The sequence below is a fragment of the Giraffa tippelskirchi genome, chromosome 8, assembly GCF_054371585.1.
Source record: "Giraffa tippelskirchi isolate mGirTip1 chromosome 8, T2T-mGirTip1v1.2.pri, whole genome shotgun sequence".
Classification (NCBI taxonomy): Eukaryota; Metazoa; Chordata; class Mammalia; order Artiodactyla; family Giraffidae; genus Giraffa; species Giraffa tippelskirchi.
Genome location: NC_137282.1, coordinates 141,955,677 through 141,972,053, shown reverse-complemented (window position 1 = coordinate 141,972,053; position 16,377 = coordinate 141,955,677). Strand labels below are relative to the sequence as shown.

At 57.4% G+C, this 16,377-nt stretch overlaps 2 protein-coding genes across 2 annotated transcripts; one reads left to right on the top strand and one right to left on the bottom strand.

Moving 5' to 3' along the window:
- The first annotated feature begins 2,846 nt into the window (after positions 1-2,846).
- Positions 2,847-5,859, top strand: LOC145519027 (steroid 21-hydroxylase-like). Its single transcript, XM_081524271.1, is given in 10 exon segments — positions 2,847-3,048; positions 3,146-3,235; positions 3,311-3,483; positions 3,696-3,791; positions 3,904-4,005; positions 4,108-4,194; positions 4,360-4,560; positions 5,050-5,195; positions 5,274-5,392; positions 5,492-5,859. Coding segments are annotated over 10 exon segments (1,584 nt in total).
- A 2-nt stretch (positions 5,860-5,861) lies between these two features.
- On the bottom strand, positions 5,862-15,434 carry LOC145519025 (complement C4-like; the record flags this gene model as incomplete). Its single annotated transcript, XM_081524270.1, is given in 29 exon segments — positions 5,862-5,968; positions 6,099-6,201; positions 7,592-7,666; positions 7,807-7,847; positions 7,850-7,919; positions 8,031-8,203; positions 8,281-8,374; positions 9,196-9,255; positions 9,624-9,791; positions 9,857-10,098; positions 10,315-10,443; positions 10,446-10,485; positions 10,556-10,687; positions 10,787-10,943; positions 11,104-11,179; positions 11,355-11,534; positions 11,537-11,563; positions 11,711-11,800; positions 11,901-11,952; positions 12,193-12,402; positions 12,514-12,653; positions 12,898-12,968; positions 13,060-13,171; positions 13,265-13,462; positions 13,953-14,027; positions 14,202-14,328; positions 14,581-14,739; positions 14,905-15,090; positions 15,216-15,434. Coding segments are annotated over 29 exon segments (3,513 nt in total), but the record flags the coding sequence as incomplete, so codon positions are not given.
- Positions 15,435-16,377: the final 943 nt, after the last annotated feature.

Genomic DNA, 16,377 nt, shown 5'->3' with positions numbered 1-16,377 from the left:
GTGGGGCCTCTGACCAGTCTGGGGGCATGTGAGAAGTGGGCAGGGGAGGCTTCCTGGAGGAGGTGATCTCTAAGTTGGACTCGGCAGGCTGAAAAGTCAAGCAAAGGGAGTAGGAGTAGATGAGGGTATTTGAAGCAGAAGAAAGAACATAAAAGGCCCCAAGGCTGGGGGCAGGACAGAGCACTTTTGGGGGCATTGCATATCATTTATCATGTCTGGAATTAGGAGTTGGAGGTGGTGTGGATGAGATGGGGTTGGCAAGGTACATGGTGTCCGTTATGAAGCAGTGTTCACAAGCAGGTCAGCAGTCCAGGTCATTCTCCGTTTGAACAGAGTCCCCTCCTATTCCACCAAACTGAGTAGTTCTGACCTGGGGATTCCCTGGTTGTCCATTGGCTGTGACTCTGTGGTACCAATGCAACGGGTCCAGGTTTGATCCCTGGTCAGAGAACTAATTCCCACATGCCACAAATAGCCTCAAGTTAAAAAAAAAACAACCCTGCATGCTGCAACTGCAGATCTAAGATTCCCAATGCTGAAACTAAGACCATGTATAACCAAGTATGTTAATATTTTTTTTACAAAAGCGTTCTGACATTCCTCAGTGTTTCAGAGGCTTCTTAGGGCCATTGTCTACATGGCCTGGTCATTGCCCATCAGATCTCTCCCGAAATCTGGTCAGCATGGTGGTGGCATAAACCCACGTATGAGAGTCAAACATTCAGCTATAGTTATGGCAAGACACGATGTAGGGCCTGAGGTCAATATGAGGAAGGAGCTGGCTGTTGCTGCCCAATCCCAGAAATCCCATGTTTTCTTCCTCCCAGTCCTGGGCCTGGGTCCAGGCTGAGCTGACCCTCTATCATCAGGACCCCTAGCAGAGAACTCTTATGCTAGTTGGTACCACAGCTGGGATCTTGACCCAGGCTCTCTGGTGGCAGAGTCTTGCTCTGGTTAAAGCTCTGAGGTCCGTTGGCAGAGAAAGGATGGGGTATTGGGGGATGTGTGGACTCAGGTCAGCTCTAAGCCCTCACCCCACCTCCTAGGTGCCCCAGCCTCCCACTGAGTCCTGCCACCCCTCTTTAGCATGACCTCTCCTGTAAGTCCTTCACCTGCCCCCTCACCCGCAACAGTGGCCCCTGATAGCCCTACTTAGTCCACTGGGACCCCACCCCTCATGGCAACAGCTCCCTGAAGAGGGCTGGGCCCCTGATCCCAGCTGTGGCTATCAAGTTCCTTCCTGAGGACTTTGGAATTGATGGGCATGTTTGATGACACCATTAAAGCCCTCTTGTCCTGGGGCTAGACCCGTATTCTGTGGAGTCTAACCCCCAAAGCAGTCCTGTGCCGCCTGCACCTGGGAGCACAAGCAGCTTGATGCAGAGTGGGAGGAGAGGACTGCAGACAAAGAGGAGGGAGGGGACCGCCCTGGTGTTCCAGTGGTTAAGAATCCACCTGCCAAAGAAGAAGAAATGGGTTGGATCCCTGGTCTGGGAAGATCACACATGCTGTGAAGCAACTAAGCATCTGGGCCCCAAAGACTGAGCCCGAGTTCTAGAGCGCATGAGCCTCAACTACTGAAGCCCACATGCCTAGAGCCTGCACTTCACAAGAGAAGCCACTGCAGTGAGAAGTCCGAGTATCACAACTAGAGAGTACCCTCTGCTCGCTGCAACTAGAGAAAGCCCAGGCATTGCAATACAGGCCCAGTGCAGCCAAGAATAATAAATAAATGAAAGAGGAGGAACAAAGAGCGAGGAAGCAGCCACGTCTCTAGGGCTCTTTAGTTCACAATCCCTGGCTTTCCAAGGCCAATAAGGTCCCTTCTACTTGCCTGCTCTTGGATTCTGTGAGATATCCCTGTATTTGTATAACAATTCTTACTTTTGGCTCAAACTAGCTCAAGTGGGCGGAGAAGGCAATGGCATCCCACTCCAGTACTCTTGCCTGGAAAATCCCATGGACGGAGGAGCCTGGTAGGCTACAGTCCATGGGGTCGCTAAGAGTTGGACACGACTGAGCGACTTCACTTTCACTTTTCCCTTTCATGCACTGGAGAGGGAAATGGCAACCCACTCCAGTGTTCTTGCCTGGAGAATCCCAGGGACATTGGAGCCTGGTGGGCTGCCGTCTATGGGGTCGCACAGAGTCAGACACAACTGAAGTGACTTAGCAGCAGCTCAAGTGGGTCTCTTTTCCTTGCAACCAAAGAGCGTCAGGTACAGGGTAAGAGCTCCAAACTGGGGAAACATTTAATTCTTCATCGTCAAGTTTTGAGAATAAAAACAGGCACTATTACTGATGACCCTTGGACTATAGGTATAAACTGGGATAACACAAGCAAATCAGGACATGTGGTTCCCCTATCTGTAAGTTAAAAGAAAAAACCACATCACTTTCATCTCATTTCGTGCTTCAAAGGCCATCTGGGAGGGCATATTTGGCGTGGGTTGTCATTCTCTCTGGGACAAACCCCGTGGCAGGAAGCTGGTCCAAGGTGGCGGTGGCGGTGGGGGTGGGTGGGGGTGGGAGAGGGCTCATGGACATGTTTTCTTGAACGGTTGACAGAAAGCTGATTCTGGCTGTTATAGAAGGTCAAGGTTGTGTTTCCTTTCCTTTCTTCTTGATAGATGAATGGGAAAAGGCCTGCTCTTTGATATTGGATTTTTGAAGGCCAAGAGGATGGATACCATTCCAGGAATGTACTGTTTTGAGGACGGGACAGTGGGCAGGGACCCGAGGGAAGGAGTCGAGGGAGGCTTCAGAACAGCCCAAGTAGCCAGATGGCTGGAGGTGTCGAGAGCTATAAGTGCTCAGGGCCAGGGCCTCTGCCTGGGTCTCCAGCCATGGTCCTCGCAGGGCTGCTGCTGTTGCTCACCCTGCTAGCCGGTGCTCACCTGCTGTGGGGCCGGTGGAAGCTCAGAAACCTCCACCTCCCACCTCTGGTCCCCGGATTCCTGCACCTGCTGCAGCCCAACCTCCCCATCCATCTGCTGAGCCTGACTCAGAAACTCGGGCCTGTCTACAGGCTTCGCCTTGGGCTACAAGGTGAGGGTCTGCTTCCTTCCTGGCCCACAACAGTGAGGAGGGTTGGGGGTGTCCTTTCCTGCTGACCTTCTGCTTTTCCTACCACTCCCCCTGCCAGAGGTGGTGGTGCTGAACTCCAAGAGGACCATTGAGGAGGCTATGATCAGGAAGTGGATGGACTTTGCCGGCAGACCCCAGATACCATCCTGTAAGGGGTTGCTTGAAGGGAGAAGCAGGGCTTCGGGAGGCAGGGGAGGTCAGGCCTGCGGCTTCCTTGGTCAAGTCGACCCTCCCACCCCTAACCCCTACTCGCAGACAAGCTGCCAGGACATCTCTCTGGGGGACTACTCTCTGCTCTGGAAGGCCCATAAGAAACTCACCTGCTCAGCCTTGCTGCTGGGCACCCGCAGCTCCATGGAGCCCTGGGTGGAGCAGCTGACCCAGGAGTCCTGTGAGGTGAGCCTGGATTCCCACAGTCAGCCCAGGTCAGTTTCACCCCTCCTGGAAGCCCCTCTATTTTTTTCACTTATATTACCTGCAGCATGTGGCATCTAGCTCCCTGATCAGAGATCGAACCTGGACCCCCTGCATTGGGAGCAGAGAATCTTAGCCTCTTGACCACCAGGGATGTCCCAGGTCCCTATTTAGTTCATGTTCTTTCTCTTCAGCGCATGAGAGTCCAGGCCGGTGCCCCTGTGACCATTCAGTAGGAATTCTCTCTCCTCACCTGCAGCATCATCTGTTACCTCACTTTTGGAGAAAAGGCAAGGCTCTCTTGCCCTTACATACGCTTGCCCCTCTCCCACCTGCCCCACGCAACCCCTCCCTGATCCTCTCCTGGTTCTGAACTGAAAGGATTTCCTCCTTTTCTGGCAGGAGGACACCTTAGTACATGCCTTTCACGACTGTGTTCAGGACTTGATGAATACCTGGGACCACTGGTCCATCCAGATTTTGGACATGGTTCCTTTTCTCAGGGTGAGGAGGTGCAGCCCCGACACGCCTGGTCCTGGGAGAAAGGGTGGGGATGGGGAACAGGCTTCCTTGCCAGCAGCTTCCCTTTCTTACTCTCTGCCCCAGTTCCTCCCCAACCCTGGGCTCTGGAGGCTGAAGCAGGCCATAGAGAACAGGGACCACATGGTGGAGAAGCAGCTGAGGCGCCACATGGTGGGGACCGTGCGTGGACCGGGCTCCTCCTCAGCCGGCGGCAGTGATGCTACTGCCCAGAGCCAGGCAGCTTCTGGGCCATCCCAGCAGTCCTGGACCTGCTCCCACCCTCTAAACGCTAACCCCAAGCCAGGCACTCAGGCCGGCTCCTCCTCCCCTCCCCAGGAGAGCATGGTGGCGGGCCAGTGGAGGGATATGATGGACTACATGCTCCAGGGGGTAGGGAGGCAAAGAGTGGAAGAGGGCCCGGGACAGCTCCTGGAAGGACACGTGCACATGTCTGTGGTGGACCTTTTCATCGGCGGCACTGAAACCACGGCGAGCACCCTCTCCTGGGCTGTGGCGTTCCTGCTTCACCACCCTGAGGTATGCCCTGGAGACAGGCAAAGGGATCCTTCCCGGCAGCCTGGCCAGGGTGCCGGGAACCTAGCTCACTGATGGCAATGCAGGCTGTGTCGTGAGGGGTAGGACTTGGTGGGTCAGGGGGGTTGGCATGGGTTCTCCTTGGCACATAGGCTCATGTGAGTTCCTTCAGGGAATGGTGGGAGTTTGGGCTTCCCTAGTGGCTCAGACAGTAAAGAATCTGCCTGCGGTGCGGGAGACTCAGGTTCGACCCCTGGGTTGGGAAGATGCCCTGGAATAGGGAATGGCAACCCACTCTAGTACCCTTGCCTGGAGAATTTCATGGACAGAGGAGTCTGGAGGGTTACAGTCCATGGGCTCTCAGAGTTGGACAGGACTGAGTGACTAGCTTGCACGCAAACACCCACACACACAGATACACACATAGACACACACAGTGGAGGCTGGCAGCTGAGGGCTGGCCAGTGACAGGACTTGGGCTCCATTTCTCAGATTTTGCAGTATCTTCAGGAGGAGATGGATCGTGAGCTGGGCCCCAGAGCCTCGAACTCTGGAGTCTCATAAAAGGACGGCGCTCAGCTGCCCTTGCTAAAGGCCACCATTGCAGAGGTGCTGCCCCTGGCCTTGCCTCACAGCACCATGGCCTAGCAGGTGACTCTGGAGGCCTAGGGATGAACAACCAAGGCCCCAGCGGGGTGCCGGCGGGCCTCTCACTTAACCCTAACCCTCAGCATCTTTGGCTATGACATCCCTGCGGGCACGGTTGTTATCCCCAACCTCCAAGGTGCCCACCTGGACGAGACCGTCTGGGAGCAGCCTCATGAATTCCAGCCGGGTGCGTGGTGGGGCGGGTGCCCGCGGTGGGGGGGTTGGCGGTGCAGCGGGGGCGGAGGCCGGCGGCCCCTGAGACCCGGGTCGGTCCTTCTGCCCGCAGACCGCTTCCTGGAGCCGGGCGCGAACCCCAGCGCGCTGGCGTGTGGCTGCGGGGCGCGCGTGTGCCTGGGCGAGTCACTGGCGCGCCTGGAGCTCTAGGCCTTTTCGCTGCTGCCGCTGCCGCCCGTGGGCACCCTGCTGTCGCTGCAGCCAGATCCCTACTGCAGCGTCAACCTCAAGATCCAGCCTTTCCAGGTGCGGCTGCAGCCCCGGGGGGTGGAGGCCGGGGCCTGGGAGAGGGCCAGTGCCCAGCGATGGGGGAGGAGTGGTGATGGGGGGGGAGGACTCGGCCAGTCACGTGCCTTGGTGTCTCCTTTTATTGTTCCGGTACAAACCCCTGCCCTCCCCCCTGTAAACCTGGTGCTATGAGATCAAGGGTGAGGGGTCTCACCCCCAGCACACTGGCAGAAAGCCGCAGAGCACAACATGAAGAGTTTGCTTTTACGTGGTGCCCCATAAAACACAGAAATTTTGTGCTCTGGAGAAAAGCAGAGGGGTGTTAGGGCACTTGCCCTCTCTCTCCCTCCCAGGAGATGGATCCACAGGACTCCCTTGCCACCCCTCACTGCCACCTACCCCAACCCTCCCGAGTATCCCCAACGTCTCACCAGGATTGTAGTAGTCACATAGGACGGCCCTGGCCAGCTGTACCAGCCCCACGGGCACCTCCTGCACAGCTCCAAAGCCCACGCACTCCCGGGAGGTGGGGACCTGGCATGGGGGGAGATGCGGGGAAGGGAAGTCAGGGACCCACCTCTAGGCCCTGAGCCCTCATAGACCGCTATGATGGATTTGCTTGGCCTGTTTGGTTCCGGTCCATCTTATCTTCAGTGTCCTTTATGTGTTCTTACCTTCCAGCTTCGGGATTTCTAACAACTGCTCCCCAAGGTCTCTGCTGACTTCACTGCCCACATGGTGACCTCATCCCAGTCTCTTGTCCTGGCACCTACACAGAGGCTCTTTTCATGGACACATTCTTCACGAAGCTCTCCCTACCCTCAGAGCTAGCTTCCAGATCACCCCTGATTCTGACCTGGTCATTTCTGACCTTCCCGCTTTGTCCCTCCCAGAGGCACAGGCCCTAACACAGGCCCTTCCCCTTCTCTGTGCTTCCCAGGGTGGTATCATCATTCCCCAAACTCTGCAGGTGGGCAGTTTCTCCCAAATGTTCAGCCTTTTTCTTGTATTGGGACTTTTACAGGATGTATTAAACTCTCCCAATTCTGTCTGCCTGCCCTCCAAACCCACTCACCCTCTCAATAGCCTCAATGATACAGCTAAGGCCTCCCTTTTCTGCTTGGTAATAGCAAGTGCTAGCCCTCTGCTTGTCCTCTGTGACTTTGCCACTCATGTCTAGGCCCAGATCCCTCTCCTCATGCCCACACTGGTTCAGTCCAGCCTGGTATCCCATGCAAGTTTCCTTCCTAAGCTGCACGGTGAGCTCCCTGACTTGACATCTTCCTCATTTTTCACTGTGTTCAACTAGACTCCTCTGCCTGGCTTCTCAAGCCCACAGGGTCTGTCCCCTTTGCACACACTGGGCAGGGAGGGCCTCCCCGACCCACAAACACATGGCGAATGGTATCAGAATTAACACGGCCTTTTCACATCTCTCTCCAAGAGGTTACAGTAAATGTTCAAAAAACCTTTTTGAGGGCCATCAGAGGGATGATAACTGTGTGTTAGTCAAAGGTGGCAATGGAAAAAAAAACCCAACTCATCTGAGATCACCATCATTTCAAAAAAGACAAAATACACATTTATATCAAAAACAACAAAAAAAAGGGAAGGTCAATGAAAAAGAAGTAGTCCTTCAAGTTGAATACATTCAGCTTTATGAAAGGCTCTCTCTCAAGCCCTCTACGGCTGACTGGCACTAGCCCCCAAGACACAAAAGGGGTTCAGCGCCGCCTCCCTGCAGGCAGCGGGGAACCTCCCTGGCCAAGGCTCCGACCCCCTCCTGTCCTGTCTCCCTGCTCACACCACAAGTTCTCTCCCAGAGCAGTAGCTGCTGATACACCTGCCTCCTGGGAAACCTCCTAACACGAGCTCAGGAAACCCAGTGCCAGCTCTGCGCCCCTCTGTCACCCTCCTTGCTCACCGAGTCGAAGTACAGCAGGATGTGGGGACCCTCGGTCTCAAAGTGGCTCACGTAACAGTCAGAGATGGAGGTCAGCTTGGGGAATGGGAGCCGGGAGTCACAAGGAGGAAGCCCCCGGCCCCCTGCACGTGACAGGGCTCAGCAGCTGGGGCTGCTGCGAGGATGGGACAAGGCTCCTGGGGGCACAAGCGGTCCCTCTGGGTAGCTGGCCACACCTTCTCCAGGTCAGCCCACAGGACGTGGAATCCACTCAGAGGGTGATGTCCGCAATGGCCATGCCCGACAGCCCCACCTTGCCAGTCCACCTGTGGAGACACGTGCCTGTTGTCTGGGTCACCCTGCCTGGTGCCAGGCTGTAGACACCCAGCCCCAACCTCGGCCCTGCCTCCCTCTCCCAGCCTAGCAGCACCCACAAGCCCAGGGCCACCCCAGGGTTCACTAGATGCACCCTAGATTCTAGTTCCTTGGCCGCCTTGGTGGCCTCTGTCTTACGGCAGTTCCTCCGCCTGTCAAACAGGTTCAGGGGTGTCACAGGCCGGGAGTGGGCCTTGGGATCATCCCCAGCTGGAGAGTCCTCATACTTGTATTCCTCATAGTCCTCCTCAGCTTCCACTGCGAGGGGACAGCACTGTGGCTCAGCCCTGGCACCACCCCCTCAGAGACCCACAGCCTGAGACCCCAACACTCACTCGTGTACTCGACGTGGCCCATGACCGTCACTTCAATCTGAAGATCCTGGCAGGTTGTGTTTGTCATGTCCATGACATTGTAGCTGCGAAGGACCTGGCTCATCAAGGGGTGGGAAGGGGACATGGGACCTTTGGAGCCACAGACCTCTCTCCAGAGCCACATGGAAGGGCTCTGGATCCCTTAGCTCCTGGGCTAAGGGCTTCTAGGCCTTCTTTCCTTTCCCATCCAACTCCCAGACCAGTCCAGAAATACAAATGGGCCGAAGTGTTGGGTGAGACAGAGAGGGAAGCAGGGTCCTGATCTGGGGGCAAGCACTGTACATATGTACCAAAGAGGCTACAATGAAAAATTCAGGAATGGCTGCCAGACGAAGCTTGAAGGAGGAGAATGAGTTTGTAATGGGGGACAAGAAGCAGCTGAAGGACATTCAGGGCCAGGAGATGTGTGTAAATGGAAGGATCTGTCCTGCTGGGGAGGTGGATGGGGCTGGGGTGAAAGCAGAGGAGGAGTTACTGGGCCATGTGGACAGGCTTAGGATGGAGCAGGGACCGCTAAGGTAGCCCCCGGAGTGGCAGCTGCGCTCCTGCAGGGATGGACTCTATCAGCCAGGCAAGACACAAAGGAGGAAGAGGAGGTTTGGGGCACAACCACGTCAGAGATGCTCAGAGCTCAGGGAGACGCTTGGCTTGAGGCGCCAAGTGTTTGAGCATCAGCACTGGGGCTGAAGGGGACCACTGGTGCCCAGAAAGGGTGAAGGGCAGAGTGAGGGGCACCTGCCCAGGACAGAGCTCAGGGGTCGGCAACCCAGGGGTCTCTGCCTCCTTCCCAGACCATGAGCTCTGCCTGCAGGTCTCCCACTCAACACCCCGGCTTCCCCCTGATGGCCCCGGGCGCCCAGTGCCGCCAGCTCTCACCTTCAAGGTTCCTTTGCTGTTTCCTCCCACCTCCACGTTAATCTTGCTTCCCAGGGAAAACTTTCACAAGCAGAAAAGGGAAAGAGATGTCAGAAGGCCACACTGTTGCTTCAACTTACCTCCTCCACCAAAATAACTCCACCCCCTCTCCCCACCTCACATTTCAACACTTTCTACCTTCACCTGCATTCTCCCTCCACCATCTCCTAAACCCTCTGTAGACTCTGCATGTGTCATTTTCAGATCAGATAAATGAAGCTCAGAGGCTGGGTGACTTGCTACAGGTCACAGAGCCTGTAAGTCTTCCCACAGAGTTAGCATACAGAGGGGCCAAGGGGATTCAGCAGGGATGGGGGACAGGGGATGGCTTCTGGCCTGGCCGAGGGAGGCCCAGGTGTCCCGGTCACCCAGGTGAGGGCATGGTTCACCTGCACCTCCTCCTCCAGCTTGTGAACTTGGTGGTTGGTCAGCTGCAGCACATGGCACTTGCGCCCACTGCGGCCCAAGGAGCTGAGGGTCACGTTGAGCCCCTTCTCCTCGGTGGTATGGGATGCGATCCAGTATGCAGACAGGGCGTCCAGAGCCATCACCGTGTCCTAGGGATGATGGGCCAGGCCTCAGGTACTCGGTCTCAGGACCAGCCCCCCTAGAATCCCAGGACAGCCCCTAACTGGGTGCTGCGGAATCCCCCTTGGAAGCTGCCCTGGCAGGTCAGCCAGGATGCAGCCTGGTCAGCCAACTCAGCCTTGCCCTCCCATAGCAGCAGGTGTAGCAGGCCATAGGCTGTGGTTTCAATCCACAGGGCCAGGGCCTGGGGAATGGGGTCTGCTGGGCTGCGAGGAGCCAGATTGGGTGACAGGACGTTGCTTGGAGAAGTGGTGACTGAGCCCCAGTACAGCTTATCTGGAGTGAAAGGAGACCCACAGATGAACAGAGGAGGATCTTAGTCGTCTGGCCCTTTGACGCTACCCCTTTAGTCTCTCCTGATTCTTCCCCAGTCACCCCTGCTTATGCTCTGATTCCCTCCAAGGGCCTCCATTCATTCCGTTTCTCCCTTTGGACATACTCAGAGGCCGCAAGCTCTCCCAAGCCCCAGGTTCACTGCCAGGACCCCCTCACCACCAATGTCCTGGGCCATGGCCATGAGGTTGTCATGGGCAACACTCCGCAGGTCCTCGGGGGCCTCGGTCAGTGACAGGGCGTAGGCCATGATGGCGGAGGCGTGGGAGCCCAGGAGCCCAGAAGTTACTTTTGCCCCAAGAAGGTGCTTGCTCTTGAGATGGAATTTTCCTGGAGGAAAGTGGGGGAAGGTCTGTGGACTGGGCTCCTGAGAGGAAAGGGATCAGCGAAGGGCAGACACACAGCTGCTTTACCTTTACCTTCTCCTCAACTGCTCTGAATTCTTTTCTGGGAAGACCGCCAGGCCATGGTGAAGGGCGATGACCACGAAGGCCGTGAGCGCCACAGTCTCATTGCTTCCCGCTAAGCCTCCCTGGTTGAGGTGGGGAGAAAAGGAGGCATCAACCAGGAGGGGTAGGTGCAGTGTGAGTCTTCCCTGCTGTGCCCTTGGCCCAGCCTCCCAGCCCCGTACCTGCATACTCCTATCTATTACTGGACAGGGGTCGTGGAATGAGCCATCATCCTGTTGCTGTGACAGCAGGCATGTGGCTGCCTCCTGCAGCTTTTCAGGTGAGCCACCCACCTGATCCTGGGCCAAACTCAGTATCTTCAGCACAAAGGCTGTGAGCCTAGAGAGGAGGAAGGTATGGCTAGGAATATGGACTGGTTCCTATAAGGGGCAGGGCCCCACAATGAGGTTTCCAGGCTATTTGCCCTCCAATAATAGCTGGCTCTACCTCCACCAGCCCTGGCCCCTCCCACACACCCAGGACACTCCCCCAAACTCACCAGGTGCTACTGTCCCGATGCAACCAAGCCCCATAGGAACCATCTCCTTTTCGAAACTCCTGGATCCACGTGTAGCCTTGGAGAGGAGAGGCAGCTGAGGTCACAACGACTCCCCCACTGCTGTGGCCAGGCCACGCTCCCCATTTCCACTGGGGACCGCATCTCTCTTCCCTGCTCTGGCCACCTGGGCTGCCCAGCTCATTAATTGCCCTCTCCTGGCCCCCACTGCTGCTTGCCCCTGCACTCAGAACCTTTCTGGATGAGATCCACGGCGCGGTCCTTGGTCTCAGGGGGCAGCATGCTCCACTGTTCGGTCTTGTCCAGGTAGCGGGAAGCAGCCAGTGTTGGAGCCAACAGGGTCATGGTTTGTTCCCCGCAGCCTTGGGGAAGCCTCAGGAGGGAGGCAGGGCCTCCTGGCGACAAGGACCCCCAGAGCCCAAAGTTTCCAGTGGATCCGAGGCTATAAGGAGGGACATGATGGAGGGTCAGACAGCAGGTCTGGGGGCCAGGGTCGGAGGGTCATGGAGTCTCGGGATCCAACAGAAATGTCCAGGTTTCACATGAATCTAAGGGTGGCCACCAGGAAGGGACTGGAGGACACTCCCACCTGTGACTCTGACGAAACTCTTGAAATCTCCTTCAGGGATAATATTGGCATCAGAGTTGCCAGGAATTTCCAAGGTCTGGCCTCGGGGGTCTGGGAAGATGAGGGGAGTCGGTGGTCTGTTCTGCTGTCCACACCCTCTGCCCCTTACCACCCCTCAGGACACTGATGTCTGTGAGTGGAGGTCACTCACCCAGGGGGTTGAGTTCATAGACTAACTCCTCCCTGTGAATGGCCCCTTCTCTCTGTGGAGGGGAAACGTAGCTGTGAAAGATCACACAGGCTACAGGCTGCCCCTCCCACTGCACACGCCTCGGGACTTGGAGGTGGCACTTCAGGAACACAGTCAGGCCAGAACTGTGGGAGATGCAAATGGACCAAAGCATTGGGTTGGGGGGTGGCCTCAGGCCTGTTGCAGGGAGAGGGCCAGAGTCCAGGATGAATCTGGGAGCCCGGGGACCTAGACTCAGGGGTGTTGCATTCACCTCGACTTGTAGAATCTTAGATATTGCGTCCCCCACAGGGAAACCTAAGGATCCTCGAGCCACCACCTTCAGGGACACGGCAGCAGCTGCGATGGGCACCACAGAGAAGCCAACGGGCCGGGCAGAGCCCGCGGGCACCTGAACCTGCTGGGCGAGCCCTCCGCCCCCGGCCAGGCACAGCCCCTCCACCGGGGACACGTGGACGCTCACCTGGGGGCAGGAAGACAGGGAGGGCCAGAGTCCCAGCCCAGTTAGGCTCCCCACCCTCACCTGCCCCAGTCCCCCTCCACCACCGTGCGCTCAGCCCCCAAGGGGCCTCACGGTCAGGTCTCTATCCAGGTAGTTGTAGAGGACAGGTCGCAGCTCGAGCTGCTCAAAGCGGCGGACAGAGACCGGCAGGCGGAGGTGCATGTGGAATTCACGGAACACTCGGAGTCAGGCTGGGGTGGCCACGCACAGGCCTGATGGATCAAGGGTACAGACGAGAGGCTGGGGGCATCACACCCAGAGGACCCCAGCAGTCCCCGAATTCCCACCCATCCCCTGCCTGCCGCTGCTCTCTGGCTTCCAGCCCCACGCTCAACATGTAGACATCTCTGGGTCTCTGCCCCTGCTTCCTGTACCAAGAGCAAAGGACCAAGCAGGGAGCCTCGGTCCAGGGAGCCTGGAAGACGAAGGCCGAGAGCCCTGGCAGGGTGACCGCACCTGTGCTTTTGGACAGGCTCACACCGTGGATCTCCCACGTGGTCAGAGAGTCTGGGATCTGCAGTTGCAATCTGCGGTGGGAAAGGTGAGAAGCTGGGTCACACGCCCGGCAGGCCCCAGACACAGCCCAGAGACAAGCCCAGGCCCCGCACACGCCCTCACTGGGAGAAGCGGTTAACTTCTTCCACTTTCCAAAGCCAGTTCTCGGGGAAGAAGCTGCGCACGGGCATGTCATCCTCTTCAGTCAGGTCCTCCTCCTGCAGGAGCTCCATGGCTGTGGGGGGGCACCGTGCAGGGCAGTGAGGAGGGGGCTGCCCTGACCCTCCAGGGGTCCCAGCCAGTGCCCTGGCCCCACCCAGCCCCTCACCTCGGGCCAGGCCCACCTGGTCCCTGGTCCGGGCCTTCTTGCACAGGCTCTCAGCAAACTGGCAGCAGGACAGAAAGGGCTCCCGGCAGGCCGGCTGCTGCACCCAGGGCACCCGCTGCTCACTGGTGCGCGCCATGGGCAGCTGCGTCAACCCGTCCTGGCAGCAGCGCTTGGCTACGGGGGAAGTATACTGGCCCACTGCAGGACCAGGCGAGGGTGAGAGTGAGACACGCCTCATCCCCCAGCCTGAGCTCTAGATGCACCACTACTCACCCTGAGAGACCAGGAACTTGAGGCTGGTCAAAGCAGAGCACCTCCCCCTGCTCTCCCTCCAACCCCAGAACTATGATGTCTGGATTTCTAGCCCGGATACCAGTTCCTGGCTCACTCGGGAGCAGAGGAGCCAACAGGCAGACCTGAATCCTGACCCTTGGGCCCAAGTGGAGAACTTCATATGTCTTAGTCGCTCAGGCGTGTTGGACTCTGAGACTCATGGTCTATAGCCCACCAGGCTCCTCTGCCCATGGAATTCTCCAGGCAAGAAGACTGGAGCCGGTAGCCATTCCCTTCTTCAGGGGATCTTTCCAACCCAGGGATAGAACCCGGGTCTCGTGCATTGCAGGCAGATTCTTTACCATCTGAGCCACCAGGGAAGACCTAGAGAATATCATGGGCACCCTCAACTCACGCTTCTCATTAATTGCCTTTTGGAAGTTCACGTTTCTCTTTTTCCGAGACTTTGATTCCTTGGGACAGCTCAGACCTGGTAGAGAGCAGGACTGCAGTCAGCCGGAGGGTGCAGGGCCTCCCCCTCCCCTCTCAGGCTCCCTCTCCCAGCCCAGCCCTTCCCACCCCTCCTCTTCCTGTCTTTCCCCCTCAGGCCCCTCCTTCTTCCTTATCCTCCCACCACCCACTCCCCTTCCTCCTCTGTCCTCACTCTTTCTGATTTCAGTCCGATGGTCTCCATCAGAAAAGGCCAGACCAACTGCCTTGAACACTTGAGGGGCACTGTCTCCACCACCGGGACCACAGCCAAGGTCATAGCTGTTCATAGCTTCAAAGACCTGGCGAGAAAAGGCAGAGATGCTGCAGAGACAATGTGGCCATGATCACATACTCAGCTGCAGGTGAGAGGGCAGGGTCCAGACAAGTACGAGAGAGAGACAGAGAGTGGAAACAGAGGCCACCGGGGCCAAGGCTCGAGGGAGGATTGGGAGCAGTCCAGGTGAGTGAGTTCTAGTGGCTGGCTGGGGCCTGGGGCAGCAGGAGGGTGAGCCTCGGAGGGAAGGGAGGATCAGAGAGAGGACTTGACCAACCTTGACCATGTCGAGGGGTTTGTGGGACTTGCCACCCACAGCATACAGAGCCATGTCCACAGCTCCCAGGGCCACCAGAGCTCGAGAATCTGTTTGCAGGTTGAGTTTTACAGTGTCCCCAGGGTGATACTCCTTGGTACTGTCCACATTCAGCTCCAGCTGGCAGAGGTGGCAGGTGGGGGGCAGTCAGGGTGGGGAGAACTCGTTCAGTCTTGTGCATCCTCAGTGCACCCGAAACGAAATCACCCCATTTGCAATCATCCAGTCTTCTCTCTTAATCCTCCCAGCACACACACACACACCATGTCTTCTGATGCCAGTTACCTTCCCCTCACAGTCTCCAGCCTGGACGTCCACTCGCAGGGAGTTGGCCACCGGGACACCCCCATGATAGTAGAAGGCCACGAGGTGGAAGGAGGGCACCAGGTGATGGTCCACAAACACGGAGATGGAGGTCAGGTGTCTCTTGGGCTCTCGATGTACAGACACGATCTGGCCCCGGGACAGGATCTGGGGGAGAGCAGGGTGCTCCTCACTGCCCATCCTCACCCCTGAGACCACCACCCACCCAGAGGGCGTCTTCCTGCTTGAGACCCTCCCACCCCTGTCCTCCCCTATAAGCCAGTCATGCGCACCATGTAGTAGAAGTGTGAGAAGCTCCCACTGATGCCCACGGCTTGCAGGTTTAGGTTAAGAGTCTCCTCGACTTTAAGGGGTCAAGGATTCAGCCAGTCGATGGACAGAAATCCGGAGCTTCTGGACAGGGGGGCTTTCACGGTGAGACTGCCAGCGGCAGGGTAAGGGGAGCCTGCAGACACCTGGAGAGAGGGCAGGGGACCTCCGGGGCTCCGCAGAGGAGATGGAGGCGACAGATCCTGGCATGTTCCCGGGGGATCTGTTATGAGAGGGAGTGGGAGTGGGTCAGAGACAGAGCAGAAGGGAAAAGACAGCAAGACTGAAACACAGAGGACCATTGAGGTGGGAGGGGAGGAAGGGAGCGGGGCAGTGAAAAGACAAAGATGTTTCCCAGAAGACAGGAGAACAGAAGGGGCGGTGCTGGGCGGCAACGGGAGGGAGAAGGGCCTTTATCGGAGTCTGAGGAGTATGAAGTCTCTGTCTGAGCTGAGGCTGAAATCCACCTTCCGGGAGCAGAGCTCATTAACGTGGGATGGGTTCCTCAGGAACACGGATCCTCTCACCACCTGTCCTGAAGGAGCATCCTGGAGTTTCACGGCCACAGACAGGGGGACCCCTATGCGAACCACAGAAGGAGAAAACAGGAGCAACCTGGGAAGAACAGGTGTGAGTCAACAGCCAGCCTCCACCCCTCCCCCCGAACCAGGACCCTCTGAGCTCACTCTCCCCTCGCCAGCCCTGGCCCTGTCCAAGCTCTCCGCATCCTGCCTCCAGTACCTGGGATTCTGCAGAGACAAGGCGAAGAAACCAGACACCCAGATCAGCCCCCAGAGAAGCCTCATGGCTGGAGGACCCAAGGGGTTCAGACCTGCCTGCTCCTTTCTGGTTAACCCAGGGCTTGGAGCAGAATTTTGGCTCTGGGCCTTGCTCCTCCCCTGGCCCAGATAAGCTGGGAAACCACGTGACAACCAAGAACTGCAACTGGCCCCAGACCCAGAACTGGGAGGGGGGCACCCCGGACACCTGGGTCTCTTGAGGGAATCTGAGGAAATCATGGCCTGGAGAGACTGAGTCCTTCCCCGTTAACCCCTCTCATTCCAATGCCCTGGGCACCAGCACTACTCAGAGGGTCTGGGTGCTTGTGTGTATATAGCATGTACA